The sequence below is a fragment of the Cyanistes caeruleus genome, chromosome 9 (assembly GCF_971803275.1).
Source record: "Cyanistes caeruleus chromosome 9, bCyaCae1.hap1.1, whole genome shotgun sequence".
NCBI classification, from domain to species: Eukaryota; Metazoa; Chordata; class Aves; order Passeriformes; family Paridae; genus Cyanistes; species Cyanistes caeruleus.
Genome location: NC_141709.1, coordinates 2680272 through 2704367, shown reverse-complemented (window position 1 = coordinate 2704367; position 24096 = coordinate 2680272). Strand labels below are relative to the sequence as shown.

General features: G+C 54.9%; 1 protein-coding gene and 1 long non-coding RNA gene across 2 annotated transcripts; both read right to left on the bottom strand.

The window, feature by feature from the left end:
- Window positions 1–325: 325 nt before the first annotated feature.
- UCK2 (uridine-cytidine kinase 2) lies at window positions 326–19311 on the bottom strand. Its single transcript, XM_086842506.1, has 7 exons — window positions 18989–19311; window positions 9217–9376; window positions 8081–8177; window positions 7138–7280; window positions 3046–3143; window positions 1133–1181; window positions 326–727 (listed from the first exon to the last, which is right to left on the bottom strand). The coding sequence occupies exons 1-7, from the start codon at window positions 19085–19087 to the stop codon at window positions 588–590; spliced, it is 786 nt and encodes a 261-aa protein (XP_086698632.1). The 5' UTR covers window positions 19088–19311; the 3' UTR covers window positions 326–587.
- Window positions 19312–20066: 755 nt separating this feature from the next.
- LOC111932629 (uncharacterized) lies at window positions 20067–24086 on the bottom strand. The gene is made up of 2 exons (XR_002866243.2): window positions 23673–24086; window positions 20067–21445 (listed from the first exon to the last, which is right to left on the bottom strand). It is a non-coding gene; the product is annotated as an uncharacterized LOC111932629 (long non-coding RNA).
- Window positions 24087–24096: the final 10 nt, after the last annotated feature.

The following is a 24096-nucleotide window of genomic DNA, read 5'->3' as shown; positions in this document are numbered from 1 at the left end:
GGAGCTGCAGAGAGTCGGGGGAAATACTCCACATCATTCTCCCAGCTGCCAGAGGCATTGTGCAGCACCTGCCAGCCAAAACCAGGCTGCTTGGACCTGAACAGCAATGGTAGGAAGAGACAAACCCAGCCCAGGTGTAACACTCAGGCCACACTCAAGCTGCCACCGCCCTTCCCCAGGATGGGGAACCACAGTTTTCCTTCCTTACCGCCTTTGAGGTGAAGATCCTGACACCAACACCTCCCAGGACCCCCTTTCCCAGTCCCTCCCAGCAACACCGAGCCTGGCAAATACCTTACGGCAAGTAATTTTACGTTATTCTGCATTTACACAAAAATAGAGCAATTCTATATTTATAGAGGTTTATAGCCGGTTCCGTGCTGGAGGAGTTATGGAGCGAGGCCGGGAGCTGAGGGTGGTCCGGTGCTCCCGAGCCAACCGGCTGCTTCTCATTCGGCAATTCGAACATACAAAATTAAAGGCATTCGTCTCCGTCTGGTTTCTTAAATAGATAAGGGGGGAACGAGTGGACAGTATGTACAGAGGGGCCGTGGCGGCCCGGCCGCGGCCTCGCGCCTCTGCCCGGGTCAGTGGGGCCGGCTGCTGGACTCTGAGGGCTGCCTCTGCCGCGGGGGAGTGTAGCCATTCAGGTACCCGTTGCTCTGGCGTTTGCTGAGTCCTCCGTTAAGAATGTCCTGGATGTGCTGCACTATCAGGTTTATGGCCACTGCGAGCAAAAAAAAGGGGGAGAGACGGCGTTAGGATGGCTGCAAATCAAGCAGAGCCCAGGCTCCCTCTGCTATCCACCCCCCTGGGCCTGATCCCTCAAGCCAGGCTGATTCCAGCCAGGTGGAGAGCTGGCTGACCCAGCTGCACGTTGCCTTTTGTGTGGGATGAACCAAGAGCTGACCTGTGGGCATCAGAGGAACTCAGACTCCCAGTCACTAATGCTCCAAGGAGGAACAAAGGGAACAGACTCATCTTGGCACACCTGTGGCAGCAGCACTGTCTCGGGTGGCAGTGGCCTAAGTCCCCTCTGTGTCAGGTCCTGCTACCTCCAGCCTAACTCCACTGCAACAGCAATAGGCCAAAGCTGGCTGCCAGGGCAGAACAGCAGCGTTTGGGAGCTTACCTTCATTATCTGCTCCTCTGGGAATGATCACGTCAGCGTATTTCTTGGTCTGGGAGGAGAGAGAGCACTGTGTTACAGGGAAAGTGGAGAGACCCTGGGCTGAGGCATCATCCCTGCTCCCTGGGGCAGCTCCTTGCCCAGCCCAGCCCCACTGGGAGCTATGTCACTGCTGATAATACATTTTGGATGTTCTTATTTGTGTTCTGCTCTGTGTTTCAAGGGCCACGCTTTGTGCCCTGTCTCCATTTTCATGAGCTCATACAGAAGCCAATAAGAAGCACCCTAAACAAAACCTGCAATTAAGGAGCCTCATAATCACACGACTCCAGCAGCTGATGCTCTTGGGAACATCGTTCTCCCTGAATCCACTCCAGACTTGCTCCAAGAGCACGAGCTGGCGTGCCTGGGCACAGCCCAGAGATCTGCCTGCAAAAGGGGGAGAATTCTCCACCCCATGGCTGGCAAAGGTGTGATTCAGGACACCAGTTTCACCTGCAGGTGCCAGTCTCAGTTTCCTCCCTGTCTGTGTCAGTTTTACAGCTGACAGCCAAGCCCCAGCAAGCCAGCTGGGGTGATGGGTGTCACCTGACACCTCCAAGTGCTTCCAGACATATCAAAAATCACCAGGATAGGCTGGACTGCTTCAGCACTGGACCACTTGGCCCAGAGCTGCTTTAGGAGTCAAATAACAGCAACAGTGGGTGCTGAGCCTGCAGTTGCTCTGCAGTTGAGCCAACACCAGGCTGGAAGTGGGAGCAGACCACTGCAAAGCTGTGGATAGAAACAAGGCAGTTTTGTGCCCTTCTTGTTTCACGCTTCATTCTCCAACAGACTCTTCATCAGAAGAGCCTGATGCAACACCTGCTGCTTTAAAAAACCGTGGATTTATCTTCCTGGGGACTTGCAAGGAGAGGAGCCTTGCAAGTCAGACCTGCCTCTTGGGGAAAAGCCCTTCTGGGCTTTAGAACTGGTCCCCAGAGCCATAGCTGAGTGAGATTGAAAATAAGGAGCTGTGCAAGAGCCAGAAAAGATCTTGTAGCACAGAATCAGTCCCTCTTAAGGTAAGGGGCTGAGCTGACCAGATAGACAGACATAGGGATGCTCTTAAGGAGGGAAGCACAGTTTAATTCCTGCCTGTGGTGCTAGCCAGCAGTTCCCAGGTTTCAGGACTCTGCTGTCTCAAAAAAAAAAAAATAAAAAAAATCCTCATGTAACTACCACATCTGCTTGAAAAGCCTCGAGAACCAAGGCACAGGTTCCTCTCCATGAGAGCCAGGAAAGGTGTACAATGGCTGATCCTGCAAAGATGCTATTTCCATGCAAGTCTGCAGGACTGCAGTAAATTCCCCCACACAGCCCCGTCTGCCAGGGAGCCTTGCCTCTGTCATCAGCTCCCAAAGGAACTTCCTTTCTCCAGGCAGCCCTTGTCACCCCTGGCCACTCACCAGCCAGGAAATGCAACCTGCAAGGCCACATCCTATTGCACAGAGAGAAGAAAGAAGCTTCCCTGCTCTCCCAAGCATGAAGCCAGCAGCACCACAGGGTGAAAAGGGCAGGCAGGACAGCCCAAAAGAGGAGGCAGACGCAGCAAACGCTGCCTGGGGGCAGTGACCTCCCATTCCCCAGCTAAATACAGCCCAGGATCTTCCCTCCCAGGCTGAGCTGCCCAGTGGTTTGTCAGCCCTTGCACAGAGAGAGATTCCTCTGGCCATGCTGCCTTCCCCAAAGGGAAGGGTGATCTCACCAGGAAGGCAGTGGCTGTATAAACAGTCCCCATCACACCCTGCCCTGGCCAGCACTGGCACCCCCACCTTGGCCAGAGCCTGCAGAGGGGGAGCAAGGCACAGGAGGCTGATCTGAGCTCTGGGCACAAAGTGCTCCTGTTTCATGTGGGTGCCACTCCCCTGACTCACCGGCAAGCAGAACTCCTCGAAGGCAGGCTTGACAAAGGTGATGTACTGAGATAGGATCTGCTCCAGGTCCCTGCCTCGCTCACTGATGTCTCGTAGCACTGAGGGGAAGGTGTAAGACACAGTCAGGAGCTAAGGCACAAACCTCTCCACCCCCTTTCCCTTCAGTAAGTACAGCCTTTGGCCAGCCACCCGGATATTTTGTCTGAGATCTCCTCCTGGAAGCTGCTGTCCATGTGTCTGAGCACATCCCAGCTCAGCTCCATGCTTTTAACCTGCTTCCAAGTTCTCCTGGGAGCCAAGGGCTGGCTGACCTGACCAAGGGCTTTTCTTGGCCTCCTGCCCTTCTCAGCTGTGCATGCACATTCTAGCTGTAACCAGTGCCAGCCCAGTCCTGAGTGCTCCCAGCCTCAGGCTTTGCCTCCCTCCTGTCACTCTGTCCTGCCTGAGTGGGCATCATTCTCTCAGTCATCCCAGTGCAGAGGTGCACAAAGAATGGAAAGGGGATCAGCTGCACACACACATTAAAGTACAGCTTAACTCAGATCTGCAGAGGTGAGGAGAGTAAAAGTCCCCCACCTGCACAGCTCTGCCAGGCTCCTTGCAGTGTCCCTAGAACCAGAGGGTGAGGGGGTTCTTGGGGCAGGTCAGCTCAGAAGGCAGGAGAGCAAACTGGCCTTCTGCTTGTTCAGCCACTCAGGCCTTTCACCCTGTTTGCATGAGCTGTTTGGGCCAGTGCCATCCCCGGTCTGAAGCCACTTCAGCATGGACAAGTGCCCCAGCTCAGCAGGAATTCAACCTGCAGGGAAGAGCCAAAGCAGCCCTGTGGCCGAGCAGACGGCTCTTGGCTGTCACCAGGGGGCTGCTGGCTTTTCCCCAGCATGTGAGTGCCTGGCACTGGGTTTGGAATGAGCCTTCTCTCGTGTCCCAGGCGCAGCCAAGGCACAGCACTGCCCTGCCAGCCTGCGTGACCTGCTGGGCAGCCCCTGCCTGCGTGCTCTCAGGGCCAGGACACTGCTGCTCTGGCACTGTCCCCATGGCCAGCAGCTTCACAGAGTGGCCTTTCACAGCCCAGCATGGGGGAAGTGACGGGGGAAAAGGGCTGGCAGCAGGATGGGTGTCAGCTCCCCGCCTGCTCCAGGAACCATGCTGCTCTAGCCAGCTTCTCCAGAGAGCAGGAGTGAGCTCCAGCTTGAACAGTACAGAAAAAGAGGCAGGGAAAATAGAACACTTTTGTTTCCCAGGTCCCACAACTTATTTGTTGGGGTGCAGGAGGCCTGTGAGCTGTGCAAGGGCTGGTCCTGACAGGGCAAAGCTCTGCTGCCTCTTCCCAGGACACACCACAGCAGGCCCCAAAGCAGCAGACCCCAGCAGCCCAGGCTAAGACCAAACAGCCTGACCAGAGGGATTGCTGGCAGGGCAGGCAAATATCCCAAGGACAGATCGGCACCCTTTGAAGCCAGCAGGTCCAAACTCAAACTGGACCCAAAACATGCATGTGACACTGGACCTGGTCTCTTTTTTTAGGGAAACTAGCCAAGGACAGGGCAGTGAGGGGTCTTAGCCAGAATTAGGTCCCTGATCCCCACAGATCCCTGTTTGAGGTACCTGGCAGACCTTGCTCCTTGCACTCTGCTAGCAGAATTTCTGGGGAGAGGTGCTGAGATGGGGACAGCATGAGTTACACATACTGAACCCCAGCACTACTGATTAACTGAGCTGTCAGCTGCACTTCCAGGAACCCCTTCTCCTGCTGCTGCCCAGCTGAGAACCCAATTCCTGCAACCCTTTAAGACTTCTGGGACAGAAAGATGACTCAGGGCCACATCACAACACAAGATCCCAACTTTTGCTGTGAGTTGCCTCCAGCTACGTTCCAGGGACGTGATTATACCTTTGGCACCTCTCACACAGGCTCTCCTTTCCCAGAAATGACAGGCAGACATACAATAAACAGATATGATGCTGCAGTGGTCCTATCTACTGCTGATGGCAGGGAAATGGCCAGATTTCTACCAGGAGAACAATGAGCTGCAGTAACTAGGAGACAGCAGCACCTCCATCAGCAAAGCTGCCCTTTTGCCAGTGATTGATGGTGGGTGGGAGAAGTACAAACTTTACAAGAAACACTGTGAGTACAGTAGTAACCCAGTAACTCCACAGTACACACCACCTTTTCCTGTCCTGAATGACCAGTGGGACAGATGGAGCCCAAAGGCAGGAACTAAATTAACTCAGTGGACACTTAGATCTCTTACAGGGGTGGTCCATAAATTAGGGGATTGATAAATGTGTGTTACACCAAAGGTGGGGAATCAGAAAGGACTGGAGAATGTGGGACCTGAGCATGATTTAAGAGGTTTGGAATAAGGGGTGGAGAATGTGGTGGTTTTGGTTGGGATGGAGTTAACTTCCTTCACAGTGGCTGGTGTGGGGCTGTGTTTTGGATTTGTGCTGAAAACAGTGTAGATAACACAGGGATGTTTTTGTTATTGCTGAGCAGTGCTTACACAGATCCAAGGCCTTTGCTGCTCCTCACCCCACCCCACGGGGTGGGAGGGGACACAGCTGGGACAGCTGACCCTGACTGACCCAAAGGATGTTCCACACCATATACATGATGATATAAAGCTGGGGGAAGAAGGAGGAAGGCGAGACATTTGAAGTGATGGCGTTTGTCTTCCCACATCACGATAGAATCCTGCTTTCCTGGGGATGGCTGAACACCTGCCTGCCCACGGGACGTGGTGACAAATTCCTCACTTTACTTGCCTTGTGGCTTTTGCTTTACTTATTAAAGTCTCTTTGTCTCAGCCCACAAATTTTCTCACTCTTACCCTTCTGATTCTCTCCCACCAGGGGAGGTTGAGCAGGGAGCTGTGTGGGGCTGAGCTGCTGGCTGAGGTCACACCATGACCAAGTCCTACCCCATGGCTGGGTGTGGCCCTGAGGTCCTGCACAGCACAGTTTAAGGGATTAGGGCTCACATTTTGGGATGCTGCATAGTACATATCTCTGCAAGTACATATCTGTGACCTGCTAATACATCTCCCTGCAAAAAAGAACTGTGCTGTCACCTCCCTGGATGAGTCATGCAAGAGCAGTGGGCAGGGTCAAGAGGGATTTGTGAAAAAAGGAGATGTTAATCAGTGCTGATGACATCCCAGCAGCTGAGGAGGCTCTGTATGTGTCTGACAGCAGGAGGGCAGGCAAGACCAGCTCCACTGCAGAGCAGAACAGTCCCATGCACGCAACAGTCCCAGACTGACGCACTGAGACACGCTCCCCTCGTCACAGCGCAGAGCTCTGGAAGGGACTGCTCCTCTAAGTCATCTTCTGCATCCCCAGGCACCCTGTGCAGCCTGTCAGAACCAGGCAGGGGTAGGAATAGTTCAGACAGAAGTGAATTCTGCCCCAAGAGTCCCTAAATGGTTTTTATCACCCAGGAGAGATGCTGCATCAGTGACCTCAAGGCTGCTTAGAAATGAAGGGCATCTCAAGTCATGCAGGCCCTGCAGCGTGGGTGTCCCTCCCACAGCCAAGCCAGCAGGACATGGGGAGTCCTAGAGAGGGACACTCTGGTTCCTAGGGCTCCCAAAACCATCACCCCAATGCCAGGTACCACACAAAGGCTCCACAAACGTAGAACCCACAGTGGACACCTTGGCCCACACATGGAGCACACCCAGGGCCCAGGTCCTGAGTGGGTCCATCGGGCACTGCCTTCTGTCTGAGCTGTCCAGATGCTCTCCCTTCCCACTGCACCCTTCCCTGCTGGCATCTGCTGACTGGCAGCAGCTGCTGCTCAGCTGCTGGCACTGGGCTGGTGCCACGGGGCCATGCGAGGACACGGCACGCTCAGCAGTCATCAAAGGCGGAATCCCAGCCAAGGCAGCAAAAATCCCACTGAATCCCGAGAGACGCGGGCGCTCTCCCGCTGCCACAAGCTGCCCTAGTGACACTCTGCACTGCGGAGGAAAAGCTCCCCAGCTCCCTGCAGCTTTGTGCCAGCTCCAGTTCTGCTCTGGTGACTGTCACCTGCCTCTGTGACCAGCTGCCCGGGTCAGTTCAGGGGGATTTCTGTCCTTGCCTCACCTCTGCGGGACAGCCGGGTGTCCGCGTCCGTGTCCACGAAGAGCTTCATGCGGAAGAGGTCCCGCACCTCCTGGCTGTAGAAGGCCAGAATGCCTTCGAAGAGCACCACATCAGCAGGGTACACGGTCACCGTCTCCTCTTTCCTGGCAGGGGAAGCACAGTCAAAGCCTGCTGGGGGAGGGTGGGGAACAAAAAGAGAGGGGTGTGGGGGGGAAAGCAGCTGTGCTCCTAAGCACTGCTCCAACCCTGGGACACCACTGCTGCACCAGGGGGGCGACCGAGGAGAGGGCAGACCTACCCCACCGCCGTGGAGGGAATCCAAGGCATACGTACGCTTCCTGGAAGGATAAACAGCAAAGCGGGAAGCACACTAGCCCCTCTCTCCCTGTCTTGGCCAGCTGCTGCTCACAAGGGTTATGTGCTAAGCCAGAAAGCCCAGGAAAGCCTCAGCACGGGAACCTGCACGGCCAGCTCTGCTTCCCTGGGAAGCAGGCAGCACTTCCCCAGTGCTTCTGTGGGAGATGGAGCAGAGTCACACCATCCACGACCAGCATGCAAAAACAAGCTGAACACATGCGAGGGGAGAGTTACAGGAGCAAGAACTGTTGTCCTCCTCCTTTCCTGGCACTGCCAGGGTGCTTGAGGCTGGAGTACTTGTTAAAGCTGCAAACACTGAGTTCATGGGGAGAGGAGGTGTGGATAGGGGAAGAGAAGGGAGGTCACAATCCCCCGGCACCGATGCCTGGGTGCTGCTGGATGGCTACGCAGCTTTCCAGACCCTCAGCCCGTGCCTGTATGTGCCTGGGATGCTGAAACCCGGGGCTGGAGGAGTTAGGATGGAAGCTTTGTGCTGGCAGGTTAGGCACCCGAGGAGCAGAGGGCAGGAGTTTGGGGAGGGCAGGACGTTAGCGGAGGCACGGCGAGGCGGGAGCGGCTGTTAGACCTGGAGTGGGAGACAAAGTCATAGACAGGAATCTGGACCGTCTTCCCTTCCGTGATCTCTTTGAGCGTTTTCACGATCAGCTCGTTGTCAAAGGCATCTGAGGAGAGAGGAAACGTTACCCGAGGCAGCCTTGCAACCTCTCCCACCCACCAGATGCTGAGCTTTGCCCAAGGCACAGTCCTTGGCACCTCGAGCTGGGGACAGACAGACACACAGGCTCGGGAGGAAAGCCCTGCACCTCCCCAGGGATGAGGCAAGGCCCAGCTCTGCCAGAGCCACGGGGCTCTGTGGCTCTGCACCAGCCTGGGAAGTGCCTGCAGAGATCAATACAGTCCTTGTCCAGCAGTGCTGACAGCCCAGGCGCAGGAAGGCATCTCCTCCAGGGCTCCAGCCCTCGGAGAGAGACTGGAGCAGTGTTCCAGCACTGAGCTGCCAGACAGACAGCGCTCTGTTTGCTCAGTGCTCACTGCCTCTGCCCATTGTCCTCGTGGGGACGAAGGGACAGCAGCTCTGGAATTTCCCCACCGAGCTGGGAGATGGTTCAAAGAGCCCCTGTTGTAGTAACAGGGCAGGGCTCCTCAGTGGAAGGGTTTGCAGAGCAGCTGCACAGCTGGTTCCCTTCTTGGAGCAGGGACATGGAGCTGCTGGCTCCAGGGACCCTGCCAGGCCAGATCTCTCTGGGCCTGACTCAGCTGCACCAAAAACCAATCTGTTCCTTTGCAGCCTGCTCTAGGTGAAGGGCATTGGAACAAGATGACCTTTAAGGTTCCTTTTAACCCAGACCATTCGATGATTCTGCAATTCTATGAAAACCTTGTTCAAACTGGAGGATGTCTTTGCAGGAAGAGGAGGGTCTTAAAGAGTTTGAGGGTTTATAACCTGCTCTTTGTCATCCCAAACACTCCACCCCATTCCTTTCCCAAGAGAGATGCGGGAGACAACACCCAGGCGGGTCCCAGCTGCCCTGCCAGCGATGCACCCAGCTCCACAAGAACTTCACTAAGCCACCCACTCCTGTCCCGTGAGGATTCAGAACCCCAGTGTCCATGCAGGCTCTTTGCTGCTGTAGCTGGGGGTGCCACTCCAGCCCTCTCCCCACAGTGCCTGGCAGAGCCCCAGTGCTGTTCTGCATTCACCTGGGTGGTCAAAATTGAACTGGCCTTTGAGTGCTTTGGATTTCTGCTCCGAGGTGAGGACTCGGTAGAAGCTGTCTTGGCTCACGATCACCACCTGCTTCTGGCGATAGTCCACCTCGTTCTGGCCCAGCAGCTGGACGATCTTGGAGCACACTGATGACTGGGGAAGGAATAGCAAAGGAAGCACATCAGCAGCAAGCTAAGCTGCAGAGGGAGGATGCCCGCAAGTAACATCCCTGCCTGCTTGCTGCACCTCCAGCCAGGAGTCTGTGGTTTTCCCATAGCCACTGAGGGAAAAGTGCTCCAGAGGCATCACCATGGTACTCTTCAGTGTGACAGCAGCATCAAGTTTGCTGCCTGCCACCCTCTCCTCCGCCCCTATAGCCTGCCCACAGTTCCTATTCTGGGCACAAGTGGCAGCAGAAAAACAGTCTGCCTGGGTTCAGCCACATGCCCAGGGGCCCCAGGCACTCCAGCCTGCCAGTCAGCTCCCCATGGGGCACTAGGGCTGAGCCTCCTCCCTGAGAAAGCAGTCTCGTCTCCCCCAGCTCTGCTCCAGCCCAGAAACCCCACCAGAGCACCAGAGAGTCCTCAGAGAGAGAGAGCAAACAAAGCCCAGGATGGGAAGACGCGAGGAAGAGAACCCGTGGGACTTTATTAGGGATCTCTGCCCCAGCTGCCAGGGCTGGGAGGAGGCAGCACATCCTGGTGCCTGCTGGCACAGGAGGCTCAGGGCACTGCGGAGTCAGCGGCTGAGGAGCCACGTGGCCCTGGCTGCTGGCACGGGGAGCGGGCACCTCGCACTCCACACGGAGCAGGCCGGGAGAGGGCGGCTGGCACCGGCTGGGCTGGCACCATTGTGACACGACCCCGGGCACAGCTCTGGGGACAAATCCCAAAACCTGCTGCAGTCCCTTCTCCTTAGTCATGGGAGTCCTTGGTGCAATGCTCTGGTGGTGACTGCACCAGTGCCTGGCAGCCAGCGCTGCCCCAGCCAGGGAGAGCCAAGGCCAGGCTGGCTGGGGAGGGCTCTGCTCCTGCCCCATGGCAACCACTGCCTGGGGCACAGCAGCTGCTCCCAGTGCCAAAGGGAGCTGCTCCCACTCCAGGGAATCACACTGGCTGTGGGTGCCCAGCCGAGCTGCTCCCGGTGCCGGTCAGCACAAACGCTCTGCTGAGCCCGGTGCCTCGCAAAGAGCAGCGTGCTTGCCCCAACCTGCCTACCCCAGCCTGCCAGTGGCTCTCTCCATGCTCCCACCTCCTGGATGGCTCAACCATCTGCTCCATACCTGGCTGGCAACCTCCAGCTGCAGAGCTGAAGAAAGCACTGGTGAGAGGGAACAGGGAGGGGAACGCATGCCTGGCAGAGGAGGTCACCCCGGCAGGCAGAGGGCAAGGCTGTTTGCCTGAGAAGCTGGAAGATTTGACAGCATTCCCATCCCCAGAGACCATCTCTTCCCTCCAGGCCAGGCTGACCTGACTTGGATGTGACCATCTGACTGGGCTGTGAGTCATCCCCAGCCTGGCTGGACAGGCTCACACACAGCTCTGCTGCGGAGAGAACCGGCTCCAGCTGAGCCACAGCAGTCAGGGCGGCCCTGGGCACCAGTTTGGGTTTTGGGTCAGGGATAGAGTCTCCTGAGCATCCCACCTTCTTCTTCTGCCTCTCCCAGCGGGCAGGTAATGTTTCCCAAGCCACGCTGGCAGCCCTGCCCTGCAGCAAGCTGCTCCCACCCAGAACAAAGCCCTGCAAGTCCATGCCAGTCGTTTGCCCTTCCACACACGCAGACAAAGCCAGAGCCCTCTCTCTCCTCTGTTTTCCCACTCCCCAAATCCTTCTCTGGCCTGCCTAAGCACTACTGCTTATCCAGCTGTATCCCATGTGCAAAACCGGAGTGTGCTCAGTGCCTCTCTTCCACTTTTCCTCCCCCAGACATCACTGCTTGCCCGTGCAGTGACGGGACACAGCACAGCAGGGCTCAGCCTTGGCTACAGCTGCCGAGAACACCAAACTTCCCAGGCCCTTTACCACTAGGAATAAACCACCTTCCAGCACAGCCACCCAGACAGATCCTCAGACCCACAAGTTCCATGTGGATCTGCACCAGAAACTGCTTTTGCCAGCACAAGGGAGGGAGCAGACTCCTTTCCTTTGCATCAGTGAAAGCAACACATAGATTTGCATTTGCTCTCTCCCCATGGACTTCAGAATGTGTATTGGCAATAAAAATCATTTGAGAGCATCAGACAAATGGTGCCAGTCTTCCTTCTGCACACTAATCTTTTTTCTATGGATTCTGGAAGGTGGAGAAGAACCTCCACCAGCTCTGAAAATCACCCTCTAGCTCCACACCTCACAATTTGAGACACCTGATAGTGAGAAAAGCCCAAGGAGAAAATAGCCCAAAGCAGCTGGAGACAGGAACATGTCCTCCCTCCAGGTTTCCAGACGAGGAACAGATTGTATCCTAGCTGCATTTGCCATCCAGGGCATTGGGGTGGATGGTGCCCCTCTTGGAAAAAGCAACCTGGCAGACACTGTGGACCCTTTCCTTTCCCCTGGTGGGCTCTGGAGAGCTGGCAGAAGTGGTGGAGAAAGACAACCACAAGGACATGCTGCTCCCAGGACCGAGCTGGGTTTCAGCACACCATACTCCCTGGGTGAGCAGGGATGTCACCTCCTGGCTGTGGGGAGAGGCACACTTGTCACCTCGGTCCTGCAGGTGTGGGGCAGGCACTGCTCACGTATTCCACCTGCATTAAGTGCAGCAGGACATGGGGACAGGGCATGTTCAGCTGGCCTTAGTCCATCCCAGGGCTGTGTTCAGCTTTCCTCAGTAGGGAACCTCAGCAAGGCTCAAGAGGAGGTTTTTCCTTTTGTTACTATCATTTGTGACAGGGACAGCAATGTCTCATGAAGGGCAGTCCCTGATGCCAATCTGAACTCCTACAGCTGGACATGTAGCTTTTCCCCTCAGTTGATAAACACTCACTGTTAAGGAGGAAGAAAAACCAAAACCACAGAGCTTGGAAACTCCCCCACACAATGGGAACAGAAACTCCCAGCCTCAGGAAGCATCCCCACAAATGAATGACATATTCCCTGCTTAAACCCTTTTCCCCCAAAGCAGCACAGCATACACGTGTGACTGTGAAAAGATCCATCAATAACTGGAAATCAGCAGAGCCAGGTTTTGAGGTGACCCACAGACGCCCAGTAAGGGCAAGAACAGAGCATGACTCCAAAGTACTGTGCCAGTGTGCACCAGTGTGGATGCAGGGGACACATGCTGACAACATGCACTTAGCACCTACTTGAAGGGACAGCCTGGGCTCAAGAGTCCTTCTTTTGCCAATTCCAAACTGCTTCTCCCAGGGAAGAAACAATTGCTGCTTCTCCAAGAAGCCCAGGAGTGCAGGGGACGACTTGAGAACGGTGATGTGATCCCAGCACACAAGCTGGAGGGTTTGAGGCCCATCGCTAGCTATGCCTTACATGACACAACTCATCTGCTTCAGGAACATGAGAGCTACGCCAGAGCTCCTTGTCCCTGCTCATCCCCTTCTCCACATCCACCTCATCCACGCACACCTTGCCAAAGCGAATGCCGCCGGTGATTCAGCCGCAGCAAACTCCCAGCAACAGGATGCCTTCTCAAGAAAAAGCCTTCCCCTCCTCCAGAACTTGGTTAAAACTAAATATAGCCAGGACCCAGCAGGCTCTGAGCCCCCGTGGTTGCCAAGCAGACCTTTCCCATGGTAGCCACATGGAACTGAAGCAGGACTTTCCAAGCCCGTGGGCAGGGATGGACCCTGGCTCCTGCCATCGGTCACGACTTCCCACACACCACAGCGAGGGCAACTCGGCTCCAGGTTGGAGCAAACCCCCGGAGCTGCACTCCCCCAGGCTTTGTGCTCTCCTGGGAAAGCTCTGCAAACCAACCCACACCTCACAGCTCCTGGAGGGGAAGGTATCAGCACGGCACCGCGCGAGCGAGAGCTCCAAGAGGTTCTTCCTGAGCTGAAGCAGCTGCAGCTCCCCTTGCAGGACTCCTCCCCTGAGCCAAGCACACAAACAGCCAGTGTTCAAGGAAGAAGTACAGCTTTATTCTGCTGGGAAGATGCAGAGGGAAACTGGGGAAGAAATCCAACATATTTTCCCAAAAGGAGAGAGGTGGCACACAGGGGAAGAAACTCAACAGACAGGTGTTTGGAGGCCTACCCCTGACATTTATTTGGAATATATTAATTACATATTTAATTCACTTTCACTCGTGGCCTATAGCCAGCTGCTCAGATATTCTTCAGGAGCTGATTAATTCCCTGACATTATTATGCAGATTATCCCACAATCCCTCTTGGGTAGCTCTGATCAGTGAATTACGGCTTCCAATAAGTATTAAGGAGAAAACTGATGGACAGTGCCACAGTCACCCACCAGGAACCACCACCAGAAGTGGTGAGGGCAAGTTTAGAAGTGGAGAAGGACGCAGCTGATGCCTCCAGCCCCAGGAAGGCAAGATCTGTCCTGGGCTAGCAGGAACTCCTAAGCCTTGTGCAGGTGGATATACTAAACCCACATGCAGACAGCAGTCTGTCCATCCCCAAGGAACCCGCCACTGCAGAGGGATGTTCAAGTTCCCACTCCAGCCACAGGGAGGATCTCCCATATTCCCAGGGACTCTAGATGAGACACCTAGCAAAAGGGGCTTAGCCAGATCAAGTGATGAATCTGCCAGATCCCTCAGGAGGGGGAAAAGGGTTGTGCCAAAAGCGTGGAAAGAGAGGCACGGCCTCCTGCCACCACCGCAGGCTGCTCACCGTGAGCCAAGCTGCTGCTCACGAGGACAGTCCTCCCCAAGAGAGCAATGCCCTTGGCCCACAGCACGAGCAGGAGCAAGGGCAGCCTGCAGCAGTCCCATCCCACCAGGCAGAGGAGCCCAGAGGTTATCTCCAGGGACACCACTGCCATAACGCCCTTCCTGTAGAATCTGATTGTCAGCTGGCTTGGCAGGAGCTAGTGATGGCTCTGCATCTGCAGCAGCCTGGCTGGGGTGTCCTCATCACACCTCTGTGGGTAAAACAGCCTCCAGTTTTGTGCTCTGACAGGATTTTCCCTCAGATGAAACATAAGGAACCACTGTAATTATTTGTTTAATTTCTCTGCTGTCCTCTCTAGCGTGCTGCCCTTATCTCCAGCAGCACACAAGCTACAGATGTTGGTCTCTTCCTGAAGGTTGTGGTAATTAAAAAGTACCAGGAAGCGCTTGGACTGGGATGACACACAGAACAGACAGCAAATTGGGAAGGGTCCCAGAGCATCTATCAAAAGCCTGTGACTGCAGACAGACAGTTCATGACCCACACCATCCTTTCCAGTCCTAATGGGAGCACATACATGTGGCAGCACTAGGACTGGAAACTTACTATTCTTGAACCAAAAGCCTGCACCTCCACCCAGAGCATTCCCAAGGCAGGTTCACCATCCTGCCTTTCCCTTTGTGAGCCACAGGCCAACCAGAGCAGGAGTGGGATAGCCAGGTTTCTATTCACTCGCCCTGGGACACCGTGCATGTGATCAGCAATCCCCAGCTGGAGCATAAACAGGCACACACAGAGGCTCTAAACACAGATTACATGCAGGGAGGAAAACAAGCCCTCTAACACAATCCCTCCCAATCCTCTGGTTTTAGGCACAGGATATTTTTCTCCAGCCCCTGCTGCAAACTCCATAGCCCAGAGCTGGCTGAGCCCATGGGACTGTGGTAAGCAGGCTCCATAATGAGCACATATTCCATCAGTAACAGGAAAGGGCTGACCCATCAAAACGTCCTGTGGATCAGTCTGATCAGGGCTGGCACAGAACAACGTTCTACTAGAAAGTTTGATGAGTCTCTAGCACACGTTGACACCAGTGTTTAACTAGTCAGACCTTGTGATGCAGGGCTCCTGCCAGCCACAAACGAGCGTCACCAGGAAATGGTGCTGAACCGGCACAGGGCTGCTGCAATTCCTGTTAGTCCCCCCCTCCCCATGGGGGAGTCATTCCTGGATCTCCCCTGGGCTTCTCTGCCAGCCATCCAGGTGGTGACACTGTGGCAGTGACCCCCAGGCTGCCGTGGGGGACCTCAGAGGGCTGAGCTCTGTCACAAAAGAGGTTCCATGCTGAGATGGAACTGCCTCATGCAGCTCAGACCACTCCATCCCTGGAGGCCAACAGCGGCTGTCCCACCCTGGCTGGGCAATTCCAGCCTCCTGGCTGGCTCACTTTTCCAGCCTCAGCCAGCCTTCCCAGTGTTCCAAGTGCTGGTGGAGCAAGTGAAGAGCACACCTGGCTGAACACAGGCTGCAATCTCGGTGCTCTGCAGGCTGGAAACTCTGAGGCTGCATGTTCAAACAGACATTGGGAACTTGATGTGCTAACTCAAGACCCAAATGATGTAACTACAGGGCTGCAGTGGCACCCATACTCAGCCCTCACTGTAATTTGAGCGATGAGCAGCCAAGCAAAGCAAAGCCCTTCACAAATCTGTCTTTTCTTACAGGCTCCTGTTGGAAGGCAGGCAGCAATCAGCACCTCACTTCACATGGGGACAACAATTAATGCTCCAGCCTGAGCTCAAAGAGCTCTCCCCACCCCAGCACCAGATGCTGCAGAGATGCATTGTCCCAGTAGCTCAGCTGAAGTGAGGACACAGAAAGAGCTAGAGGAGGTATCCCAACAGTTCCCAGCTCGTCTCAGCAGTCAGTTTGCTGACCTTTCCTCCAGCCCGCAGCCTGGCTGCCTGCCTTGTACGCTGCAGAGTCCGTGGTACTCGGGAATCTCTTGCAGGAGCAAGGGAAGAAGCTGTTAGCACAAAGGCCATGGGTGTAAGAGGGAAATGAGAACTCTAGCAGAACACAGAGAAAATGCAACAGCCAGCCTTGGGAATCGCTCTGAGGGAATGAGGCCTCTTCAGGTTTGACACAGGATGGGGGTCTTAATGCCAAGTCATCTCCACCCCAGGAAACCACAGCACGCTTTGTCCAGACTGCACAGTGCTTGGATTTCAGGGGACAGCTCTTTTTTTGTGAAGAGCCTGTCCCAGCTGAGTTGACTCAAAACAGCCACTGTGCAGCTTGCACTGCCCTCACAGAGGCTGCAGCATCCCAGACTGCCCAGGACCTCCACAGCTCCCCAGTTTTGCTCCCAATACAGTCCAGCTTTCTTTCCAAAGCCAAAAACCAGGAAAGCACTCAGGGTTCTACCCCTATTTGAGTGGCCAGAGTTGCTCAAGCCTCTTTTGCTCACTAGGGAAGAGCACTCAGCCTTTGCACTCGAGTTCTCACGGATTTAAGGCACACCAGCCAAACAATCCCCAGCTCTTTGGGAAGGCCGGCAGCTTCCAACACCAGCTTCCCCAGGGCACCACACCACAAAGTCACACAAGTCGTGGCAAGCTACAAAACACAATCCCATCCTTCTACAGCCTGACCCTGCTGGTACACCAAGAGGGATGGAGGGGACTGTAGCACCTATTATAACCCCTATTATCCTCAGGTCAGACCCAAAAGCAACAGTGGGAGGAGCTGCAGGGGGCCTTGGAAGGCAAAATTCCCTGTGTTATCTTTGGGCTGGTGTGCTGCCAAAGGGGTGTGTTGTGACAACAACCCCCAATTGGTGTCAAGGCGAGTAGGATGGATTTGTCGCTTTCCCAGTGGGAAAGGTGCGTGCTTCACTTTCCTGCTAGCACTCACTTTTCACCCAGAGCCAGCACATCGAGCCCTGTAGCCCCTGGGCTGGATTTCGGCTGCAGGCAAGCCCTGAGCTAAGCAAACCACATCAGCCCCACCGCAGAGTGCTGCAGCACCCAGCACTGCCACCAGTCAGGGACACAGGTGGGGGACAGCCCCCCACATCCCTGCCTTGCAGCTGCACCAAATGTGAACCTGAGGGGCTCTGGGCACAAGTCCCAGGTCCATTTTTTTTCTTGTTGTTTGGGGTTTTTTGCCAGCATATTTCTTGCAGCCTTTTCCCACCAATTTTGTAGTGATCTGCTGGATTCCCTTCAACGGGCAACACTGCACTGAGGATTTCAGCAGTCACTGGAGCAGGGGAAATCAAAGCTGAGAGACAGGAAAAGCCAGTTAGTACATCTCCCTTACTAGAAAGGACCACTTTCCTATTTTTTTCCTAAGGCAGCCTGCTGCTCCTGAGCATTTTCACTTTGAAGTTGAGCACCACTGTGGTGCATTGTACTGTAATCACTGCTTTTACCTTGTGGGCCTGAGACACAGTGTTCAGAGACATAACAGTTCAGCAGTGCCAGACACGATGTTATTGGGACAACTACAGAGAGGCAGACCCACGCATCAGAGAACAGACAAACCCAGCGTGTTTGAGTCACCAGGAGCTGTACTGCAAGAACAATCCAGCTTTGGTTCCCACCAGAGGAGATTGCATCCTCTCTCGCCATCCCTCCCCTGTTACAGCTGGATTTTTCCCCCTTGCAGCAGCAACATCGGTCCAAGAATCAATAGGTTACTCAAGAGACACGTGCTTAAAACACTGGGCTGAGGTACAGCAGTTGGGTTATGCCTTCAAGAGAAGGAGGGATCCCCCTCCAAATACGGATCAGCCCGGAGATTTAAGGCTCATCCTCCTCCTGTGCCAGCCCACATTCAGTTTCCTCAGCAAGAAATATTTCACAGGTATAGCCACTTCCAAATCTATTCATCCATTCCAAAATACAGGCAGAATGCGCTGCCCTGCACAGCAGCGCTGATGAGCTGCGGAGCTGCTTTTACTGCCCTTAAATAAAGCGGAAAAAAAGAAGCAATCTTCTTTTCCTATGAAGAAAGAAAGTGACCTGGCGAGGTTAAACAAATTCAGCCGGACACATTGTATGAAAGAAGGGAAATGAAACGCCGAAAAGCCGTGAGGCTGCCGTGCTGCAGTTTAGGGTGTAGCAGCCTGCCGGGAACACCCGCATTGCCCCGGCGGGCGGCTGCCCCGTCCCCGCAGCCCTCGCCCCGCTCCGCTCCCCCTGCCAAGGGCCAGCCCCTCCCGGCACAGCAGCCAGGAGGTCGTTCTGCCGCTGTGAGTCAGCATTTGCTGCAGAATTCCCGCTCCTGCCACCCTAAAGTTGGGCAGAGAAGGGCACCCCCCCATGAACGACCCACACCGTTGGGGGAGGGGGGAATGGGAAATTAAAGAAAAATCGCATTTTTCTTTAATAATCGAGGTGCTTTTCAGGGCGGGCAGTGCCTGGGCTCGGTGCAGGTGAAGGGGGACGGGGGAAGCGCTGACCACAGCCACAGGATTCCGGAGGGGAGATGTCGCCTCTACCCCGGCCGAGCTGGGGCCACCCTTGCTCCGCGCAGCCCCCAGCTCTCCCCGCTGACACAGAGGGACACGAGGTCCCGGCCGGAGAAAAGGAGCGAGTAAATCCCACCCCGCACCCCCCTCCACGTGTCCGCGGGATTCCATCCGCCGCCCGAGCAGAGGCCTCGGCGGCCGCGCTCCCTCCGCCGGCTCATCCTTCCCCGGGCAAGCGGCGAGCCCGGCCCCGGCCGCATCCCCAGCGCCCGCCCCGAGCCCGCGGCCCGGCCGCGGAGCCGCGCACGTGGCGGGGCGGCCGCTCGGACCCGCCGCGCTGCCATGTGGCCACCGCGCCCGGCCTGGGGGGGCCGCCCCTCACAGCTGCCCCTCACAGCTCCCCCTCACAGCCGCCCCTCACAGCCGCCCCTCACAGCTCCCCCTCACAGCTCCCCCGCCGACCGACCCCCGCACCTTGCCGCTGGCCGTGCCGCCGCTGACCCCGATGAGGAAGGGCTCCCCGCCGCTGGGCTGCCCCTGCTCCTCCAGCCGCTGCTCGCTGTCCCCCGCCATCCTCCCCGGCTCGCCGCCGCGCCTCCTCCGCCTTCGCTCGCCGTGCGGGGCTGGATTTATCTGATGAGTCAAGGGCCTTCCTCCCCGCCTGGTTCACATCCCCGGCGCTGCGGCTCCTTGCCAGGTGCTGCCGCAGCTGCACATGCTCCGGCCCAGCCCGCCGGCGGGCGGCACTGCGGCCACATGGGCCCGCACCGCGCCGCCGCCCTCCCGCCCGCCCGCCCGCCCGCGGACAAAGGCGCTGCCCCCGCACCGCTCCCTTCCCCTCTCTGGCCGCCCCGCTAAACCCCAGACAGCGCTGGGACCGCGCCACGGGGGCCCCCGGCAGAACATCCATTATTTGTCTCCCACGCTGGCCAAGAAGGCCAAGGGCATCCTGGATTGGATCAGCAATAGTGTGGCCAGCAGGACCAGGGCAGGATCGTCCCTGTGTGCTGGGCACTGGTGAGGTCACACCTTGAAAACTGCATTCGGTTTGGGGCCCCTCGCGACAAGAAAGGCATTGAGGGCCTGGAGCGTGTCCAGAGAAGGGCAGTGGAGCTGGGAAAGGGGCTGGAGAGGCTGGGGAGGCTCAGCCTGGAGAAAAGGAGGCTCAGGGGGAGCTCTATTACTCTACACCCAGAAGGAGATCGTGTCCAGGTGAGGGTCAGCCTTTTCCCCCATGTAACAAGAGATAGGACAACAGGAAATACCCTCAATTTATCCAAGGTGTGGGTGGGTAGATTGGGAAAAATTTCTTCACCCAAAGGGTGGTCAGGCATGGGACCAGACCCAGAGAAATGGTGGAATCACCATTCCAGGAAATGTTCAAAAACCATGCAGATGTGGCACTTGGGGATGCTTGCTTCATGGTGAACAGTGCTGGGTCAATGGTTGGACTTGGTGATCTTGGACGTCTTTCCCAAACTCTGTGATTCTCCCATTCCACCTGGACCCTGGTCCTGCAAGCACTCATAAATTATTATTAACAACCCAAATCCAGGAATAAAAATTATGTTTATGCCTTTGGCAAGTGGGACCAGTCTGGGAAGAGCCGTGAGCACTCTGGAGGCCAGGATTCAAAGTCAGAATGACCTCAACAAAATGGAAAAAGGATTGGCAATATGTAGGGTGCAAGTCCATGCAGACAAATGTGATAATGATCCGTGGCAATTCGAGATAGGAGCCTGCTGGCTAGCCAGGCCTTCTACAGATAAAGATCTGGTGTAGAGTGGATCAAAGAGTCAATTGGTGATGCCGCTGTGGAACAGGCAAACATCCCATTGAGGCATATAAAAATCCACAGGTATTGTGTTTTGAGAAAGGTGAGGCCTGGGGGAGAGACTCCAGTGGGGACCTGGGAACAGCCCGGGCTGTTCCAGGCTTTGCAGGACCTATCTGTGTTTAGCCTGGGGAAAGTCTCTGCAGGGCTGTGGGGACACAATAACCATTTCCAAATACATAAAAGGCTGCCACAAACAGAAAGGGAATATATTTCTTTTACCAGTAGGGATAAAAACAAATTATTGCCAGCTCAACACTGTAACAAGAACAATTCAAGGACATTTTCTAGGGTTAAAAATGGTCAAATCCTAAAAAAGGTTGTTTAAGGAGAGTGAGAGCTCTCCTCTTTTAAGTCTGAGGCTTTAAAAAAAATTTAAAAAAACAGTAAACATGCTTTGTATGGAAAGTTTTCAATAGTACTGATCCTGTTTTGGGGCAGGAGCCAGCCCAGGCAATGCCCCAAGGTTCCTCCCAGCCCTGTTCAGAGAGGATCAGAACTCTCACATAGGTTTCTAACTTCTTACTTCAACACAGCAAAACAGGTGTGAAGATGTTTGCTAGAAAGGTCCCGTGTCCCAGCCCTCATCACGCAGGATGTGAGAGAGGATCTCCTGGGAAGCCCTGACCCCTCTGCCCACTGCTCCCAGTTCCTCTCCAGCAGTGCCATGGGAGAATGGCACCGCATGCAGCCGCTGCCAGGGAAGGAAGTGCTATATATGGATGAGAACTTCCTGCAGGGATGAATTCCCGTGGATTCCCATGGCCCTGTGCCTGTTTCCAAGCGCTGACCATGGGCACAGCTCCTGCACACCCCACTGGGACCCAGGAGCTATTCACAGCTCTTCTTTCTTATTCCAGCACAGACACAGCTGTATCTGGGTGGCAAAACCCCCTCAGGACAGTGAGAACTCCAGGATCTGGGTTCTCCTCCTGCCTGCCCTGCTTGGGGACAGCCCAAACTCTCTGCTGTGCTGCACCTGTTTCAGGCTGTGCTTGATAGATGCTGATACATCTTGAGCTTCTCTGTAGGATGCCCATCGTGGCATTTCACCTCCAGGTCCCCTTATCGCTGGACACGTGGCAGGAGCTGACACACTGCAGGGGGAAGGAGAAGTAAATGCCTCTTGATGGACCCTGGAGGGGTTTGAGCTAAGGATATCCAAGGGTTATTTATACAGAACACAGGGAGAGCTTGCAAAGGCCAGGTTAATGGCTCTTTCAAATCCAGGCCAGGGCTGTGAACTAGAAGTGAACCAAATCCAAGTCCCAGTTAGTTTCAGATGGCACCTTTCCTCAGAACTGAGAATTTTACACACCCTTTTAGTGGCTGCTGGTCACTAACAGACTGTGCAAAGAACTGAACCTTTTGTTCAGTTTAAATTTGGAGACTTCAGTATATGAAACCTACCGGGATTATGTGTCTCTCTAATCTGGTTTCAAGGTTGCCCTCATAAATATTACCACTTCTGTATCTAGAATGTTTGTAGACCACACCAGCCCCTGACTCGTGTAACCGGAGCGATGTATTATGCAAATGCCTTCCTTTTTCTCATATCCCAGGCTGGTAGATCAAATCAGACTGCACCCAACTCTCATCTGTCCTTTACACATTGATCAAAGCACAGAATGCTGTTTTGAAAAGGAAATGCCATTGAGGGTAATATGCCGTGTGTTGTCTGAAAAAAGGATCTGCTGATAAGGGTCCCGGTGTGATTCAAAGTGACAGGATGAAATTACAAAGAGCCTGTTGTCACCTCTAATCCTTCAGTTCAAAGCATGGACACTGCAGAGGAAAGAGGTTCATGTCACTCACCATCTCCTCCTGGCCTGCATCTGCCAAAAAAACCCCATTCAGTATCAATAAGTGATACCATGTGAATAATTTCCCACAGCAGTGTAAGAGGAACTATTTCAAAATACTGCTTTGATAGGTGCTGATACATCTCACAGCCAAGAAAGTCTCTCTAAAGAGAGGGAGAGAGGGTGAGGATGGTATACAGCACAGGGAACTGCATGAGGTGGCACAAAATATAGAATCACAGAATGCACTGGGTTGGAAGGAACCTTAAAGATCATCTTGCTTCAAGCCCACTGCCATGGGCAGGGACACCTTCCACTATCCCAGGTTGCTCCAAGCCCTGTCCAACCTGGCCCTGAACACTTCCAGGGATGGGGCAGCTGCAACTTCTCTGGGCACCCTGTGCCAGGGCCTCCCCAGCATCACAGGGAAGATTTTTTTTCTATATATCACAAGTCCTGCCATATCACCAGCTATCAACATCTTCCTGCTGCTCACCCCAAACTCAAATACCCACCCCCAGTTTCATCCCTGTCTCCCTGATGGCTCTGAGTCCCATTTTGCTGGCATCCAGTTCTCAGTTCTGCCCTCACGTCGCAGGAAGCTCCCCGGACACGGTGCTGGGACTTTTCCTGTGGTGTGTAGCTGCACCTCTCAGTGGCGTCTGACTCAGCCACCTGCACACACGTGGCTCTCTGGTTTCCTCATGTGCCTGTCCCCAGGCTCGGAGAGGTTGTTTGCTGTCTGACCTCACACCCTCACTCGCTGCTTGCGTTGTCTTCTCCGAGCTGCAGTTCCTCACCCTCTTACTGAGTGGAGTGTTTAATCTAAGGGCGGTCGGATTTTTCCTTTCCCTGCTTTTCACTCAGCTCTCTGCCTGTGTAATCCCGCAGTGCACCGCTGTCACCGACAGCAAACTCCTCTGTTACGTAAGGAGCAAACCTGCCCTTCCCTGCCTGCCCTGTTTCCTTTTCTGTATTTCTGCTTTCTAGGTCTCCTCACCCCATTACAACCCGCGGATTTGGTCTAGTTCTGCTGCTCAAGGTGTAATCGCTGGAGCCTCAATAAAAGTCAATTTGTGTGACAAATCCTTTGCCATTATTGCGCTGTCCTCATTAATGCACTTCAGAGTCCCATCCCATCCATGAATATTTTACACACACGAGCAATGGGAGATTTAATTCCCTGTGAACCACAGAATGCTGTACCCCGCTGCTGGCTGTACCAGGAGCGTGTGGGACAGCAACAGCCCCTGGTAAAGGGCAGGCAGCAATATTCCTAAATATTTGATCCCAGAAAGTGCCCTCTGGCGAGATGCACTAACAGGGTATTCACAGAACCACAGAATCCTACAACGGTTTGGGCTGAAAGGGACATGAAAGATCATCTCATTCCACCCCTGACATGGATGGGGACACCTTCCAAAACCTGTCCAAGTTGGTCTTAAAACACTTCCATTCACATCACGAGGCAAATTAACCCAGGGCAGAGTTGTAGAAACCAGGAAGGCGTCTCCAAGCCAACCTTTTTGCTTCGTGCCATCTTCCCCGGCAAGCGGGTTCAGGCTCCACATCACGGCAAGGTGCAGGGAGGGCAGACACCCACCCAGGGTCAAACTTGGGAGGTTTTAGGTAGGACATAAGGATGAATTTCTTCACAGAAAGGGTGACTGGACATTGGAACGGGCTGCCCAAGGAGATGATGGTGTCAGCGTCCCTGCAGCTGTTTAAGGAATGACCCGGTATGACATTTGGTGCCACGGTACTGCTGGGTCACGGGCTGGACTCGGGATGATCGCGGAGGTCTTTTCCACAATAACTGATTCTGTGAACTCCTCCGCGAGCCCTGAGCCACGGCCCGGTGTGCGGGACTCGGGTGGGCTGCAGCAAGAGACGGGCGCCGACCCCGCCATGACAACTACCCTCCCTCAGCCCCACTGAGGGGCGGG